At 39.3% G+C, this 17,822-nt stretch overlaps 2 protein-coding genes across 4 annotated transcripts in view; one reads left to right on the top strand and one right to left on the bottom strand.

Moving 5' to 3' along the window:
* The window catches only part of LRRC38 (leucine rich repeat containing 38), a 50,321-nt gene that overhangs the window by 27,804 nt on the left and 4,695 nt on the right, over positions 1-17,822 (bottom strand). The gene's annotated exons all lie outside the window — the stretch shown is intronic.
* On the top strand, positions 988-12,571 carry PDPN (podoplanin). 3 transcript variants are annotated; one of them, XM_071766910.1, is made up of 6 exons: positions 988-1,306; positions 9,142-9,227; positions 9,808-9,940; positions 10,725-10,760; positions 11,118-11,229; positions 11,423-12,571. In XM_071766910.1, the coding sequence occupies exons 1-6, from the start codon at positions 1,237-1,239 to the stop codon at positions 11,427-11,429; spliced, it is 444 nt and encodes a 147-aa protein (XP_071623011.1). In that variant the 5' UTR covers positions 988-1,236; the 3' UTR covers positions 11,430-12,571. The 3 variants fall into 3 exon arrangements, with proteins under 3 accessions (XP_071623011.1, XP_071623012.1, XP_071623013.1); XM_071766911.1 differs by having other exon boundaries at positions 989-1,306; positions 11,118-11,223; XM_071766912.1 differs by having other exon boundaries at positions 993-1,306; positions 9,847-9,940.

Genomic DNA, 17,822 nt, shown 5'->3' with positions numbered 1-17,822 from the left:
AATATCTATTTTACTGGTTTTCTAAAGACAATAAGCCAGTGCTGTCTGTCGTTTCTTTGCACTAGCAATAACTGTTTTCATCCTACTCTCCTACGGGTCTTTAATACAAAATCCACAAATATAGCAGCATAATTTGTATCTAGAGCTATTAAATTCCATTGGCATCTATCACTTTCAAAAGCAAAGCCCTATGGCAGGTGTTGCATTCCTTATCTGCAGCCTTCTTCCCATCAGAGTATCCCTGCTTCCATACAGACTCACTTTGCTTCTTTACAACAGAAGTTGTGGGGTCTTAATGAGGGCTCTGACTCATTCACTGAGCAAAACACCCAAGTCAGACTGGTCTTTTTTTTTTTTTTAAAAATATAAAACCAGAGGGTATCTGTTACAGATGCTGGTAGATGGTAAGCTGGTCTTGCAAACAGATACAAGAAAAAAGAAACTAGTCTTATGCAGAGTCTTGTACAGCTGTACTACTAATAGTTGCTTATGAAAAATCCTGTCTCTGTAGGGCAGTATTAGCACTCTGATGCCAGCAAGCCTGTGGGCACAGATAAATGTTAAAAGCTAGGGTGTCACTTGAGGACACAAGCTGAGGGACTCCGACATGCAGAAAAATTCAGACACTATTTACTGCAGAATTAAATAACCTATCCTAAAACTATTTCAGTATCCTTAAACGCACATTGACTACCACACTTGCTCAGATAAACATGGGGGCTCACTCAGAAATGAAAAAAACATCAGTTCACTGCTACAAATAACAAGAAAAATGTCCTTTGTGTTGTTCCTTAAATATTTTTAAGGGCAGTTTGCAGAAGGGAGGGAACTCCCTGAACACCTCACTCTGCCTAATACCCATTCCCCCTTTGCTAAATAAAAGTCTTCTGGAAGCCACAACAGCTCCTGTAACTTTAAACCTGGGCTGAGATCATAATTTTACCACTGACCAAACAGAGTGCAGAGGGCGGGCCTGCCTCTTCTTTGAGGACCACCTAAGGCACACTCCCACCCCTTGGCTAAAGAAAATAATTCCACTCCAATCAGTTTTCTTTAGCTGTACAGTTATCTGTGAAAACCTTCCCCCTTCAGACTGCAGCAGTTAAAGGAATATTTGGAATACCACAGTATTTTTTGCAGGGATTTCTTCCTGTGATCTCAATTCTCCCCTGCCTCTAAAAAGAATTGATCTATCTCATCTCAGGACTGGGAAGCTGTTCTCTAAGCGGAACGAAGATGTTTATTAAAGTTCAATTCTTCATCTTCATTCTAGGGAGCATGCCTTTCATAGCACTTGCTGAAGAAGGTAAGAAACTTGAGTTAGAGTTATTTCCAGTTATTTCCTGTAGTTTAACAGTTTGTGCGTTTAGTAATGGGCAACAGAGCTGCTGTGTCCTGCTTATAAAACTCTTTTGAATTCTTAAGCTACTACTCAGCCTTTACTATGGCTTTAATCAGGAAAGAAACAAAAATTTCAGATGGGTTGAACTATGCTCTATTAGAAAAGACTTTTCACTGTGTCTGTGTAAGAGAAGAACAGTACAAGCAGTCAGGGAAGACATTACACCAACAGCCCTTGGAAATGTCTTCAGTTTCACCAATACATGCAAAGGAGACTGCAAGCAATAATTTAGCTGTAACTGACATTTAGGTGGTGAAACTCTCTATGAAAGTAACTTTTAAATCTTGGCACTCAGCAGTTTAACTTCTGTTCTTACAGGCATTGCAACAGGTTAGAATTTGAGCTTCATTTTTTGTTAATACTAACTTAGCCCTAAGCAATGCAGGCAAGTGAGGGAAGTTAAACAGGAAGAGCTATTACCCAAGACAAATTTGAAAACCTTTCTGTATCTACTCAGGAAAAGTTTATTTGGCAGTTTATTTCTTCTTAATTTTATAATAAAACCCCCACAAAATTAACTTTTAAGCAAAACAAGTATAAGGTTTTAGAGTGATAAATTAACACTCAATCCCTGAGCAGAAATTTTCAGAAACTTCATAATCAAATTCAGACTTTGTGTACTATTTCACTCGTTATGAATGACTTGGCCACCAGGCAGTGTGCCTGATGCATAAGGTATGCACAAAGCATGCCTGTGATGGTGAAATACAGCTACTGTTACTACAAAACAAACTCCAAGCACAAAGCTCTGAAAACAACCTAAAATTCAACCCACTGGTCTTCCAGAACATAAATCTGCTTGTCTGATTGGATCTTGGGACTGTAACTGGAGGGTCTGACCTGATTTTTTTGCCTGGTGACAATCAGTATCGTTCAGCTGGCAGTAACAGAGCTCCATCCATACACAGTATGTGCAGATGTTGGCTTGAAACCTCTAACTGGAATTCCTTTGGTTCTGAATGTCAGAATAGGAGACTGAAAGTTTAAAGTTATGCTTCAAACTAACAAAGTCTAAACTCAACAGATAAAAGGCAAATGCTAAATATTGCTTTCTAGGCTTTCTGTTGGACAAGCCCTTATGGCTCATCCAGATAGCTTATCCTTAAAAAGCATCAATATTAAAAGTACCAAAGTTTAAAGCCATTAAAAATGGGGTAAACCCCACCACAGTTCTATAGAATTACCTACAGCAGTTTCTGGGATATTCGAATGACAGGAAAAAGCACCTTTCATCTTAAGGTTTTTGGGTGAATTGAAGCAAATCTCTTGAAAAGAGTCCAGCAACAATCAGATTGAAACCCTATGAGCCAGAAAAATGCCAACTATTTCCTGCTTGCAAGATTCTACCTGTTTTATTATTATAGTCTGCACTGAACTCCACAGCTGGATCTAGAACATGGTTTACAGTATTTAAGGCTTTTTGTTCTGATCATTTAGGACATCTTCCAAAGGATATACCAGGAAATAGACTCCATATACAAGATAAGAAAGTCCCAAATATTTAGCATGTGTATCACTGCTATTTACTGATAACAGTCAGCAATTGCAACTTAGAACAGACTTAAAATGATAATGCTACCTTCAGCAATCTGTGCCTGCACTGAGTGAAGATGGAGAATTAAATTAATTTTGCCCTTTTGTAATGCTGTTCAGCATATAAAAACTCAGGCAAACCTTTGCACAAAGGATCAGACCAAATGAGTCCCAATGGAAGTTAGTCTAAATTTTTGGGGGGCACAGCATTAAACAACTAAAAGCACAAGCATTCAAATGAGTGCCTTGAAGAAGAAACACAGCTCCTAATTTGAAAGCTTTCTCATGGTACAAGTACCATTGCAGAGAAGGATTTTACTCTGTGGGCTGTCACATAACATGAACAAAAATTAACATGACTGTTAAACAAGTTACCACACCTCACTTGAGCTGTATCACCAAGAGGCAAATGCTAGATTATAACTCCTTATGCAAGTCTCCAAATTAAACAGGTTTTTATTAGGTCATATTACCTCACAGTTGTTTTGAGCTGAAAGTAAACACATGGACAACATAATTCAGATGAAAATTGTTGGTATGTAGTAGAGGAAATTGAAGTTTATAGTCAATCATGATTAAAAAGTCTCCACTATTTTTCAAAACCACAAAGCCCAAAATTGACAAAATTACAATAAAATACTTCTTCAGATGTCTCTTGGTTTACCTAACCTCCGCTGCCACTTCAGTGGCAAAACTAAAAATTAAAATCAGGCACCTCTAAACTCATCTGAAAATCAAATTCTGTAACTGCTGGTAGCAAATAAATAGAGTCACATGGCACTCCAAAAGGAAGCCAGTTTTCTGAAAATAAGCATGACAAAGCCTTTTACTGTGCATCTGGCTTCATCATGAGTGCACTTGCACATATATATGCCTCTTGTAAACTATATTAGCATGATATGCATCTAGCTCTACCTGACCAATATCTGAGACTTAATTATCACAAAAATGGAGAAGAATAACTTACTGGATCTCAGTTAGAAATTAGCAGTCTGTATTTTGTAGTATCTTAGTAAAAGACCAGCAGAGAACGGATATTTGCTTTCTCCTTTCTTCATAGAGAAAGCAGGATTTGCCCATAGGTATCCCAAAAGTTAGTTATCAAATCTGAGTATCTTCACAAGCAAAGGAAATAGTTGTGTTTGAAAGCTCTCAGGTGGACTTTTCTTTACCTTGGGCTTCATGCTGAAAACTGCAAACAGGGAGGGCAGGGGCTCCTGTAACTCAAGAGTTTCCACTGAGCCCAGGAATTTACCCTTGACCTAGTACTTGTAAATCATCTGCAAAAATAAGCAGCTGAGAACGTAGAGAAATCAAAGAGCATCTTAATAGATCTTAAGAAAAACCAGTAAAAGAAGGCTAGCCCACAGCTGTTGGGCTCTGACAGAAGCATGCAGTGTTTCCTCCTTGTCATTTGAGGCAAGCCATGCATACATGTGTACCACAGAAATGACTACTGTTTGCCCAGCTCTGACAAACAAACATGTTTGTTTTGTTGGTTTGTTTGCTTTTTGTCTGGATGCAGCCAGGGACTGGAGGATGTAACCCAAATGGTGCCCAGGTCCTCCTATTCCCTGCATCCCAGATCCATGCTGCAGACAGAGAGCCTCTACAAGGGCCTCCTCTGATTTGTGTCTGCACACACCATACCCTCACTTTAACATAATGCTGCAGCAAAGCTCAAAAAGCTGTGTGGTGCACAACTTGCTATAGAAAAAGATAAAGAATTGGGAGTATAGGTATTTTGGGATGTTCTAAAGAGAAGCAAATGAGAAAAATAAGACAAATTTCCTATTTATTTCCAACACAGTCTCAGAAGCCTGGCCAGAGTCTCTTGAAAGATAAAAACTGATGCTGTGCATATTCTCATGTGCTTTATGACTTCCTCATGTTTTTCCATCTGTGTTGATTACAAACACTACAACATCTAGCATACATTACAACAGAATAAACCCTTATGAGTGCACAATTTCTGTGTGCACACCATTTCAGGCAAACACATGCTCTTAGGATGGCTTAAATATGAGCTGCTGCTAAATCTTCGGAAGGGACGAACTTAACTCCAAATGCATATTGAAATGGTTTTATGAGCATGAAACCCACCCAAATATTAGCTAGTATGTTATTAGCATGAAATTCAGACTAAACATACTTGAATGGATCTTGCTTGCTGTGTAGCAATATAAGGCAGCAAGCCAAAAACTATTGTGTGAACACAACTGAAGCCTAACCCGTTTCCCGTTGGTGTTTAGGATGCATATTTTAAAGACATGAGTTAAGAAATGATCATGCACAGAGTTCTGCTGGCAGATACAAGGGGTCAGTAACCTCCATCAAAGCAGCTGTGAAAGGGCACATTGCTACAGCCACAGAGTGTTGGGAAGGAAGTGATTCAGGGAAAAGATTCGTTTATTACTGAATTAGAGGTCATTTGTTAATTCCTTTTGTCTGCATTTACACATCCCATTTCTGCACAGACAGTCTGCTTTCTACTGCACATCCCATAAAATCTGCTAATTCAGTTCATTAGATTTTGTACTGTTCTCCTTGTCTGAGCTCCAGTGCTCATTCCTTGTCAGCCATGGAGTGATAAACACTGTCATGCTGCACTTTTAGGTGCCACTTACAGAATGATGGAAAAGACACTTACACCTTGATCACAACTCCAGTCCTGTTGCCCCAGTCAAATACATTTCTCAGAGCAAGCAAAGAATTTCTAGGAAGATTGCAAAGAGCTGCCACAGTGCCATGGGGCAGGAAACATCATCAATAAGAAAATGGATTTATCCAACAGTCATGGGAGAACAACTCTGAGGAGAGTGTACTTACCAGACATGAAATCAGACATTGGCACAGCAACATTATTAAAAGCATCAACCTTAGAAGACTGATCTTTAGCTCTGCAAGGAATATCCCATAATGGAGTTAAATGCTTCCTTAATGTCCACAGCTCTGTGGCTGATTTTATTATGCAGAAAAAAAGCTTAGTGAAGTTACTACCTTTTCCTCTTGTGGCTTTGTTTCATAAAGTTGGTTCTGGGTCATATGCACATAGCAAGGACTTGAAGAAGTTAGTTTTCTGCCTAGTGAAAATATACTTTGTTTTGCTTTTCTGTGGGAATCCTATATATGGGCAATGTAGAATATCATAACATTTGGAAGACATGTGATTTACTTTAGAAACAGCCAAGTGATTCTTTGCCACTTGGCACTGTAGATTTAAACCCTGGCTTTGTTCCTTTAGCTAAGCCAGCAGCAGCAATAGAAACCATCTGTAGTAGGGTGTGGTGACCAGAGGAAGTGTTTCTGACAATTCAGTGAAACATTCCCATCAGGAGCTACATGGAATACCTGGACAAAGCCACTCAAACTCCAAAATATGCCTGAGCTAAATCCTTCCCTACGCATCACAACCATTTTTTAAACTGGCAGATGCTTTCCAAAGTTCAGTGTTTTGTCATCCAGCTTCCTTCATTATATAAAGCAAAGCCATATAATAAAACTGGAGTAAGCACTGATAAGTAAAATACAGACCAAGCAGGATGGCAAACACAGACACACACAGTCCTTCAAACAGCCCACTTGGTTTGTAACAGCCCAGGAAGCAGATTCTGCAGTCAACCCCCAGACTGGTAGCTCAGTAATATCTTATGCAGAAGAGTGGTATCTCCTAAGTGATCTCTCACCCTGAATTCTCTCCCTTGTTTTTCAAGAAAAGCATCTCACAAAGCATCTAGCACAGCTGGATAGGATAAAATATGATTTTGAAACAATATTGAAATATAGAATTCAATATAGAATATAGAATAGTTTTTAAGAGAAAATCTTTTGTTCAACAGTTAACCAGCTGGTTAATTTTTTTCAGCTGTTACAAAAAACTGAAGCTGTTTTTTCAAATAGTAGAGGAATGAGCAATAAAGATTATTTTAGCTCTTGCTAAAGGGAATCATTTAGGGTTAGCAATTTACACCTACTGGTCTCTTATCAGAGATGGAAACTCATTACATTTTGAGGGCTTCCTGTTTCAAGGACTAAGCTACAATAGAGGCTTACAATTGCTTTTGCCCACTCATGTCTGGGTTTATTCAGATTGCTGGGGAGGAAGCAAGACCCTACAGCATTTTTCACCTTCAGAAGTATCTTTGTTTTGGAGATACCTGAAAGAAATGCCAACAGACAACAGTTTTACAACTGGCTCTCCTTTCCAACAGAACCACTGTGCTTTCAAAGCAAGGCTGAGAGGCTTCTCTAGCAAACTGTCACTCCATGCATAAGGATAAGTTGTGAGTTGATCTTCCCCTGAGTGGGGCATGGGATGCTTAACCATGGGATATTTTCACAGCAGTATTCAATTTTTAAAGACATATTTTCTCCTGGTGTGAGAAGCCGCAGCCTGATAGCAGCTGGGGACTTTGAACTTGAAGCACACCCAGCTGGAACTTTGGCAGAAAGAGATGCAATGATTAATTCACATCTGCAGCAACCTATAGCTGCAAGCAGAAGAGGCCACAGTGCTACTTGGAGACAATCACAGCACTGTGAGGCACTGTTTTTATTTACAGTCTCCTCTAAGATAATATTAAGAACATATGCAGAAACACTGCTTAACCTGATGGCTTTTGCAACATTTGGCCCACATCAGATGAAACCAACAAATGACTAAAGCACACACCCCTGACATCCCAGTTACATGTCAGTGGTCTGTATGCCTTGTATTGGGCACAGGGAAAGAAGTTTCAAGTCCTACAGTTTCTCTCAATTTGATTTAATTTTTTTTTTTTAACTTTATTATAACTTTCTCAGAAAAAGGTTCTCTAGCACCAAATAATCCTTCCCACAAATGCAATGCCTCCCAGTCTCCTGGTGACAGCTCAGTCTATTTAACTACTGTCTATTTAACTACTGCTCAGCCCACTTCCAGTGACCGTCCAAAAAAACAAACCATGAAGCACAGCACAGGGACTATTCCCCAGCAATCCAGGAGCTCATCTGGAATGCAGTATTATGCAGACTGGGCAGGGCTGGACAAGACCTTTACATTTACAGAAATCAGTTCAGTCCTCGAGCTTTAGAAGCTATTAGGAGAGCCAATAGTTTTCCTTTACAGTCAAGGAAAGGCAGCACTACCAGGATGACCCAAATCTCAGGTGAGTTGAATTACCTTCTAGAGCTATTTAGTCAGATGATAAAAGATAAGGGCAAGCAGACACCTTATTTAGGCATCTTTATTTAGAACCTAAAATTAGTCAAGATTAATCTGGGCCACCTTCTTTTGTCAATCAGTGTACACAGAGGGCAAATGCACTGAAATAGATTTTCCATAAGTTACTCGTTGCCAAGAATCTGCAATAAGTTTATCATACAAAAAATAATTATTTCATGTTCCTTTGTGTTATTCACTCACTCTACATTTTTGTCCTATGACACTGTTTCCTGCCTTCACTCTCAGGTAATTCTTCAGGGCTGAAAGCTACTGCCATGCCAAGGGTATAATAAGCAGCTTTTCTGAATAAGCTGCTTGTTGTTAAGATACAAAACTTATTTCACTTTCTACTTGGGGTTTTTCCTCTGGTTAACTGGCTTTCTCCACCTATGCTTATTTTGCAACTACTGAATAAAGGATGTTGTTTCAGTTCTGCGTGGGGTTACAAGGTAAACCAATCCATATACAACAATCTCTGAAGAGATTTGTGTAGGAATATTTTCTGAACTATAGCTACACCCATAAACACGATTGATCGTTCTAAAAATAAAGGTTGAAGCTGGGACTGAGCTGAAAAATGGGAGAAAGCTTTCACTATTTTAGAAAACAGAAGATGCTTGAAGTAATTTAACCAAATATATAAGTTAATGTTTAGCTTGAAATCTTGAGTAGTCACATCCTCCCAGGAGAGGGTCAGGGTGGACACAATCTTTTCTTATAAAATCTTTTCTTGGACAAAGCATTTGGTAACCAATACATTTCAAGATTTTACCAGAGTTAAGTCATGTGTGCTTAAGCTCTTTGTCCTACAGCTTTGTACAGTACTATAGCAGAATTAAAACTTAATCCAAAGACTTTTGCAAACATAAGTGTGCATAAGGGGGAAGGAAGATTTAACAATCTACAATATCTACATTTTGTTAAACATGGTATCTAAGTTGCACAAGCACATGGCTATGAAATAAAAGCAAAAGCCTAACTAATTTTCTAATATTGTATTCAGCAAGCTCAGTTCTAGAAGGAGAAGAAAGTGCAACAATTGATTTCAGAGAAAGAAATGACACAGAATTTGAAGAATCACCAACCCTGGTGAGTATCATCCTAAATAAAGGTTCCTTTAGGTTACCCTGATTTCATATTCCTGGTATTGTGGCATAGGTTTTGAAAAATCATTATAAATTACACAAAAGAACCTTGAGATCCAACAAAAACAATCTAATCACAACACTCTTGCTTTGCAAGCAATCAGACTGAAGGTGACAAAGTTGAAAACATTTTTCACAGTTTTTCTGCTGCAAAGAGTGTTCATAACCTGCTTAATCACTGCCATTTGCCTCTTGTAAGTCAGTATCTCCCCATCAGCCTCAGTGAAACCAAACTGACAAGGCAGTGTAAAACAGAGAAAAACAGGTGTGAGTATTCTGCACTCCCCTCCTATACCTTTTGTAGTCCTACTGAGGGGCCACCCAATCTAGAAAGCTTCTAGCCAGGAAGACAAATCAGCTTACTTTGGTTATTTTGGTCCTTGTACACAGGACAGGTCAAGATGACAGGTGATACCTCAAAAACCATCCACAGGGCACCAGAAAGTTTAAATGCTTATTTCATACACACAGATGGAAATGTACTGAGGTTCTCTTTTCCCTCTTTTCCCCCCCAATTCTTGTAGTTGCCTACAAGACTACACAATGTAACAAATCTCTTGCAGTTTGGACAACTGATGACCACAGAAAGTGCGTTTGATCCACTTGAAGACAGTGCAAATTCTACTGGTTACGAAGCTAACACAGAAAATGTTGATGGTAAAAAAAAAATATTCTGCTTTATATATGTAGTGTAGTTCCTATCCTCTTTTGTCTGTCTGAGTACAGAAAAATACATCAGCACCAATCAATGGGCACATGATTTATAAGGCTTTTGGATCAGGATTGTTCTTGGTTCACTCTTGCATGCCAGCAAGCACCATACTTTTTGCTCTGATATTCCAGTTCTGTCAGTATAGATGACTGGTTGTAACTTTAATGAATAACACTTTAAAGATGATGAACCATTATGAGAAAAGAGGACTTTTTGTTTCCAGACCAGCTTTTCAATACCCAAATGAAGATTTACCATTGTGTCTAAATAAATGAAGAACCTCAACAATCAGTACTCCATACACAAAACTACTTAGGGAACTTTTAAACTGACAGAAAGCCTTTAAAAAAAAAAATAAATTCAGCAAATAAACTGACAGGCAAAAGTTTATCAGCATAAATCAGTTTCAAGCAATTAAAATGTCTGTCTGAAATATTTTTTACCAGGTGTATCCTTATGGATCTTAATGGCATCACACTTAACTTCCACTATTAGGTATCATCACAATTAGTTCTTAAGCTTTTAGTTCCTATTACTTCAGAGAACTCTGCATTAATTCTCTCAAGCTTTTCATTTGCTCTCTTCATATCAAAAAAACAAGCTATTACACAGTCTTCAAACCATTATGATATACCTGGTACGTTTTCTTTGGATATAGCATTTTAAATTGGAATGCAAAGCTATACAAAGCAGAGTAATCAAGTAATTCTTCTCTTTCTGGGTTTACAGGTGGACTGAGTGGGGAACCAGAGAAAACAGAAAAAGGTATTGAATGTAAAAATTTCCTGGGGAGAACTTAACTGCCAGGTGATGTCCCTTCTAGAAGTCACTAGCCAGGCCCATCATATTCTTAAATAAAAGTTTTGGGAAGAACCATGACCTGGTTCCTGATCTTGTTCCTATTTCACCTGATTTCTGTCTCCAAAGCCACCTCTATATGGAGCCCTCCAGCCCTCAGGGTTGCAGGGTACCAACAAGCCTGCTGAACTTACCAAACCTAGGTCCCAAGATAAGGAAATTTTCCCCAAGGAGTGGGATGCAGCAGTATGTCAGTTCTATCAGTAATCTCTCATTAGTGGTCTCCATGAGGAACAGGCTAACATTGCTGATTTCCTCTTTCAGGTGGTCTGGAAACAGTTGCACTGGTTGGAATAATTATTGGAATCATAGTTGCAGTTGGAATCCTTGTAGGAATAATCATTGCTGTTGTAAGGAAGATGTCAGGCAGGTACTCGTAAGTAAATTGCTAATTAGGTTTTTCAAATCAGCATCATCCTCACAGCAGGGTCACAAGATTCACTTTGGAAATTGCTAATGCATCTGTTTTGACAAAATAATCTATTTTTATGTTATATAGTGCTTACTGATTCAAAAAGAGCTGCCAGTGTGATCTGGGTGAACAATAATTTGTCTGTGTGCTTTTACAGGCCCTGAAAGCAGCTGAAACAAGCAACCATGCCATTCTACACCAGAAAAAACAAGTGCTTCTTATTTTATAAACTAAAGACTATTCCTATATTGGTGTGAGAAGATGATCCATGGAAATTAAGGTTGAAGAATTCCAGATCTATGGGGATCCCACACAACTTTAAGGACTCCTCTCCCTTTCCCCTCCCTTCTCTTACAGAATATGGAGCTTTTCATAACATTTTTTTAACTAACCGGGAGTTTACTAGAAGAAAGGAAAAAATTATGCAGTAAGAAAAAAAAAAAACAGCAGCAATGACATTTGAAGGTAATATATGCTAGCTTAATTTTTAAATGCTACCATAGGTTATTTCACATTACATTTTATGCATTTCTTTAAAAAACACACCCAAAATTATTCAAGTGGTTTGGGCTGGTTAAGTGCTTGTGGTGTATTTATCTACCAAATGATGTCTCAAAAAGGAGGAATTAGCTTCTAAGAGAAGTAGTTATTTACAGTTTTTAAAATTACTAGATACTGGAAGCTCAAGTATTTCACTATTGACACAGATTTCCTGCTCTTGATATTTAACATTATTATGTGGCAAAATTTGGTAGGCCCAGCTGGACCTGACCTACCAACTGAAAGCTTGCTCCTCTAACTATTGCAGCAGGAATTTCCTGTCTTCTTGCAGAAACATGCAGGGATTGAAATACACATCCTGAATCAAAGGGTGCTTGGAAAATACCCAGTTTTGGTGGGTCACTTTAACCAGTTACTCAGCACACTTTAGGGCTGACATGTAGAAGCCTTTGAATTAGCAAATACAATTTTTTTTTTATGAGTCTAATTTTCTACCTGTATTTGTGATGACATGAGCAACATAAGATCAGAATATGTTAATGATATGTAAAACATGTCTGGAGTCTGGGGCTTTTCTGTGGTGTATTTAGTGCAGCAATACCTGAATGCACAGAGTGCAGAGCAAAAGCTCTGTATGTCAAGGGGCTGCAATGCATCACATTTTCTAGGTTTTAAGACACGTGTTTTGTGTAAAATGGTCAGTAATTGCTAAACATCTCAACTTCTGGATCTGCTTTCCTGTTTTTCATGTGCCATGAACTGTCATATCAATACAAGCTTTGGAAATAAAAAATATACTGCAAAATGTCTTATTTTACTAAAACTCCTTATAACTTCAAGTGCCTAAACTTCCCTCAGTTTTTAAAAATTATTTTGCTACTTTGCATTGTCAGTGCAGAGTCTACAACCACCTGGGTCCAGTTGACATATAGGGCCCTCAGTCCCCCTCAGAAGGGAGTCACAACTACAACTACCCTTCTTTTTTTCTTTGTAGTTGTATCCCCTCTGGTAGAGGGGGGGCAAACAGGAGACCTTCCAGACAGATCTTCCTCTTGTGTGTCCTTTGCCTGATTCTCTGAGTCCAAGCCTCATCTCTGTTCTCTAAGGGCACCTGGGGAGATGGTGGGGTTGGGAGGGGATTCTTTTGCCTCTCAGATGAGGGACCTGTTTCCATTCCCTCCCATCCACCTGGTTTGCTCCAGCTGCCTGATGGCAGGAGGGGCAGGGTTTCACCACCTCCTTCTGGACTTCTTTTGGGTTAGAAAGGGTGTAACTCCACCAGCCAATTTCCTTTTCACTGTCCCTAATACTTCTGAGTCTCTCCACCTCCTCCTTGAGCTCTGCCACCAGGCATAGCAAGTCCTTCACCTGCTGGCATTGCACACAGACCCCACTCACACTGTGCTCTGGTGCAAACACCAGGCTCAGACACTCTACACACCCAGAGGCCTGAACTGCTACATCCCTCTTGCTGTCCCTCTTCAGGGGTTCCATCTGTGCGGACACACCCTGCATCTTAAAGCACCAGGTTTTGCTTTTTTGGAGACCATTGCTCCCTCAAGAGAGCTGGGAGGTGGCTGTGCCCCTCCTGCTTGCCCTGCCTGCACGAACTGCCGTGCCCCGTTCCTCTCTGCCTGCTCCTGCTCACCGCGCTCTGGGTCACTGGCGCTCCTCGCAGCCCTTTATCTCCCTCTGGGCAGAGCTGGGTGCCACTCCCTTATCAGCTGATTGGTCTCACCTGAGAGCACCAGGAGAGGTGTCAGTTCTGGGTATTGGTTAAGCCAGAAGTAACAAGACCCCATTTAAAAGATTCATAGCAACCTTTCAGCTGGAAACCTTTTTGGGAAGCTTGGAGCTTCCTTGGATCACGCACAGAACGCTTGGTGAAGCAGCCTGCTCAAGCAAACTGTGCTTTACTCCATACACCAACTAAGTGTTCTAGTCTTAAATGTGTCTTTATATTGTGCTTTCTAGTTTAAGGAAAGTTTTATTAGAGGTGAGGCCCACGCTCCACTGAAATTTGGGTGAGGGGCTTCCAGCACTGGAGTATTAAATATTGTCCTGTACTAAATCTGAACCTGCAAAAAAATGTGAAGACAGTAATCTCCTTCTAATTACCAGCTGGAGTACAGATACTCAGTAAACAGTAAAAAAACAAGCAGCAAGGGCTCTAAAGAATCAGAAGACCTCCACTATTCTATCAACATGAAGAAACAGCAACTGCTACTACCCTGATACATTTAATATTCTGATGATTCATACCACCCTGCTGCCTGGGAATATCAAGTGCAGAACATTCCATTCAGCTGCAAACAAACCTCAAGAAAAAAATGGCTTCATGAAAAAATTTGTCATAATGCTTCTGTATTTACATGCTACTGAAGAATTCTTAACTTAATTTGTAACTTCATGACAAATGTTCTAAAAATGCAGACTAAAAATGCATGCAGAGCTCTATATTCTACAGACAAACCTATTCTGTGACAGGTCTGTCTGTGACAGACAAAACTATTCTGTGATTGAGCTGTCATTGTCCTGTATTACCCAGCTTCCCATTGCTAGTTCAGGACTTTAAAGTTAGATTGAACATAAGCTACGTGTTTTTCAGTAGAATTTATGCAGAAGATGGGATCTCTTTGCAAAAAGTCAAACAGCACATTGTCCTAGGGCAAATACTTCTGCAAGCTGAAATAAATGATCAGTAGACACCCTTGCAGAATCAAAGCCCAAGGTCAGGAGACTTCCTATGCCTGAGAACACATCAGGAAACAACAGCTCCATACTTTCACCAGCTGGCCAGGTTTGATTTTTATTCACAGGGAACAGCATTAAATACATCAACACTTGCTTTTATGTTAAAGTCCTTACTCCTGATCACATTCATTCCTTTATAGTTAGTAACAGTAACGTTCCCTTTTACAGCTTGGCTTTGAGTCATGAATGTGGCTCTCCCCAACAGACAAGCAGGCACCAGGCTTCCTGTGTGAATGCCAGATGTCACTAAAAGTATCATAAACATAGTTGTCCCCTTGTATTAGTGTCTGTAAGGAAGATATACTGCAGTAGTATACTATGAAAGCAATGCCTTGATGCACCAATATTTATAATACTTCCAGGCATGAGTACAGTAATTCTTCCAAGAGTTCATCTAAGTCGTATTTTCACTATAAGAACAGAAAGTGTCAGAAAAATTACTTTAATAAAAATAGCAATAATTAATGATGAACCAGAAGAATTATGGAGATCTCAAGTTACTCGTATAAACTTAAAAAGTGTTCATTTCTAGTTAAATACCAATTTAAAAGCAGCTGCTGCATGTTTTAATGTAATTACTCACAATTTAAGAGCATCTGCACTATGCTGTTGCCAAGCATCTTAACCACGTATTACCTTAAAAACACATTAACACTTTCTGTGAAGTTCTCAAACTCAAAAGCACTGGTATAACATTCACATGAGGATGGCCAGCACTACCTCCAGATCTGCAGTATCATACACAGATTAAGTGACTTGCCAAGGATTATAACCACAGGTAAGGGAAGAGCCACCGACCCAGGAATCTTTTAACACTTTTAACTAGTCCTGTCACAGCTTTCTATTGGTTCAAACAAATTGATGTTCCATTGGTTTCATTATAATGGGCTCCCAAATATTCTTCAATGCATGACAGCAACAAAGAACACGGGTGAAAAAACCCACACAGAATCTACCAAGAAGCCTCAGGTCTAAAGCATGCTCTGACTGCTTCTGATGACAAACCATGCCATCTAAAAATTATTTCTCCTTCACCATCAAGTTTTGTAGTATAGAGACTACTGAACCACTTGCAATCTAAAGCTGAAGTCGTAACTGGTCTACACTGTGCCTAAAGACATTGCTACAGCTATTTATCCTCATCATTTAACTAGGTGAAACACCAGGTTAACCATACCCATCCCTTTCAGATTATTAACAAAGTATTAATGAAACTGAAGATCTTCAGCATCATAGTTTTGTTTAAAAACTACTGATAGATACAGAAGGTAACAGTGGATTTGTAACTTGACACTAGATGCCAAAACATGAAGCTTGAATTAGTGCTTTGTACTTTTTCACAGCTGCAGCATGGAGGCATTTATGCCTAAATAAACCAAACATCACACTACCCATGTGTCTTTGTCCAGGCCTTGTGGATTTAGGCAGTGAACCAAACCCACAGCTCCCCCTGCTCTGCAACAAACAGTTGGACCTCAACACAAAGATCCCCATTCAATCATGTAGCTTGTTAGACTCTTCCAGGCTCAAGAAGTCAGATTTTGAGACTCTGGTAAATGCTAAATTGGCAAGTGTCTTAGCAAGCAAGGAGTACTGCACATTCCATGCATTTTCAAGGTTGTGTTCCATTTCCAGAAAGCAGTCAGGCAAGGATGATTGATGTTTGAGAGTTCAAAACCAAAACCAAACAGTGTCATCTACAGAACAGTGGAAAATGAAAGGAGTAGGGAAAGCAAAGAACAGCCAAACACTGTCTTCACTAAAATTTAACTTTCATTCACATTTTCAGATTGAGCTGAAACAGAACAACAGACCAGCCCACCTGTGGGGACTACTTCAGATGCTAAGCCACATCAGAATTCTAACTTATACCAGGGGGAAAAAAATTCTTAAAAATGTTATGACAGATTAGAAGTTTGTCCCAAAAAAAAGAATTTTCCAAGGTCAGACGTACAGGGGCTCCACACCATTAATCTGATCTTTTCCTCACAGAATCACAGTTGTAAAGTGTCCTCTGGCATGTCACAGCACAAACACAAGGATAAGGAACCACTTAATTCATCTTGGGCTGCTCTTTCAGTATTAAGGAGGAAAGGGGGAAGTGTTTTAACAAAGATGTAGGTTCATCCACTTCTAGTCTATGATTTAAGCTTGTTTTTATCAGTATAGCCTCTAAGTTGTTACCAGATGGCAGTATTATTCTAGGAAAAATGAGTTAAAGGGCTGATGTAGTCTGAGAAATCAATTTTCTTAAAGCACCACTAGCTCCCTATTCTGCAAGGAGAAAAATGACAGAGGTTGTCATAAAACTAGGACAGATTCTTTCTACCATTTTCCCCCTCAAAAACCAGAGAGCAGGTTTTACTCAAAGATTTTTACTCAGGTTTTATTGGAACTGTTGCTGCATTTCATCAGTACCCCTCTCACTTTGCTCCTTTTCCTATTGGAAGATAAGGTTGCAATTACTTTCTACTACTCTGGAATGACTTAACATTTTCCAACAAGATAATTTTAAATGTATTGATGTTTGCCATAGGAAATTAGTACTGTATGTCTCATTTGAACTGGGAAGCATCTCCATTCCCTGCTTTTAGCCTCTGTGTTATCTGTAAATAACACATTCCAATAAAGTCCTGTGGATGTTTTGCCTCGTGACTTTTTTGATTCATCCTATGCAGGAAACAGGGAAGGAATTAGCAGGTTCAGCAGGTGTACTCAAGGAAAAAGACAAGAATGCCAGCTCTTCCTCATTTCCTATCTACCATTTTACAAAAGAAGCTCAGAGGAGTTGAATAAGCAGCAATAACTGAGCACAGCATACACACACTAGATTCCTTCTTGAAAGTATTTCCTCTCCTGTGCACTTGGCATTGATGCAGTTTGCTGAGAAATAGGGGACAGCTGTTTGCAGAACTGTCAGTTTTCCTGTCTACATCCATACAAAGAGAATTAAGAAAAGTCTGCTCCTCACAGCTTGAATATAGCTTTTAAAAACAGTGCACAGGAGATTGTGGCCCCCAAAACAGCCCTTAAAGGTAAGCTGTATAATAAACCATTTCATTTTTCACAGACAGCCTTTGCTTTATTGGTAGTAAAAGAATTTACATACCATGAGTTGCTGCATACAGTTATCTTTGTGCACTCAGCCTAAGCAAACTACCCCTGACACTAATGTCTGCATCTTTGTAAGAAAAAAAATATTAATCAGGTTATGGAAACAAATTGCTTTTAATCACAATTCACAAGGAGGCAAACCCTGCCATCTGTTCACTTAAACCTAGAAGTGCTGAACTTCAGAAATG

This window comes from Heliangelus exortis, chromosome 23, assembly GCF_036169615.1.
Source record: "Heliangelus exortis chromosome 23, bHelExo1.hap1, whole genome shotgun sequence".
Classification (NCBI taxonomy): domain Eukaryota; kingdom Metazoa; phylum Chordata; class Aves; order Apodiformes; family Trochilidae; genus Heliangelus; species Heliangelus exortis.
Note: the sequence above shows the minus strand (reverse complement) of the source record. Positions and strands in the feature narration are given on the sequence as shown.

What these genes read in the sequence shown, in the direction of transcription:
- PDPN (XM_071766910.1), top strand. Translation starts at nt 1,237, where the DNA reads ATGTTTATTAAAGTTCAATTCTTCATCTTCATTCTAGGGAGCATGCCT. An exon ending in TTGAAGAATCACCAACCCTG is followed by an intron (nt 9,228 to 9,807) that starts GTGAGTATCATC and finishes CAATTCTTGTAG; the next exon opens with TTGCCTACAAGACTACACAA. An exon ending in ACCAGAGAAAACAGAAAAAG is followed by an intron (nt 10,761 to 11,117) that starts GTATTGAATGTA and finishes TTCCTCTTTCAG; the next exon opens with GTGGTCTGGAAACAGTTGCA.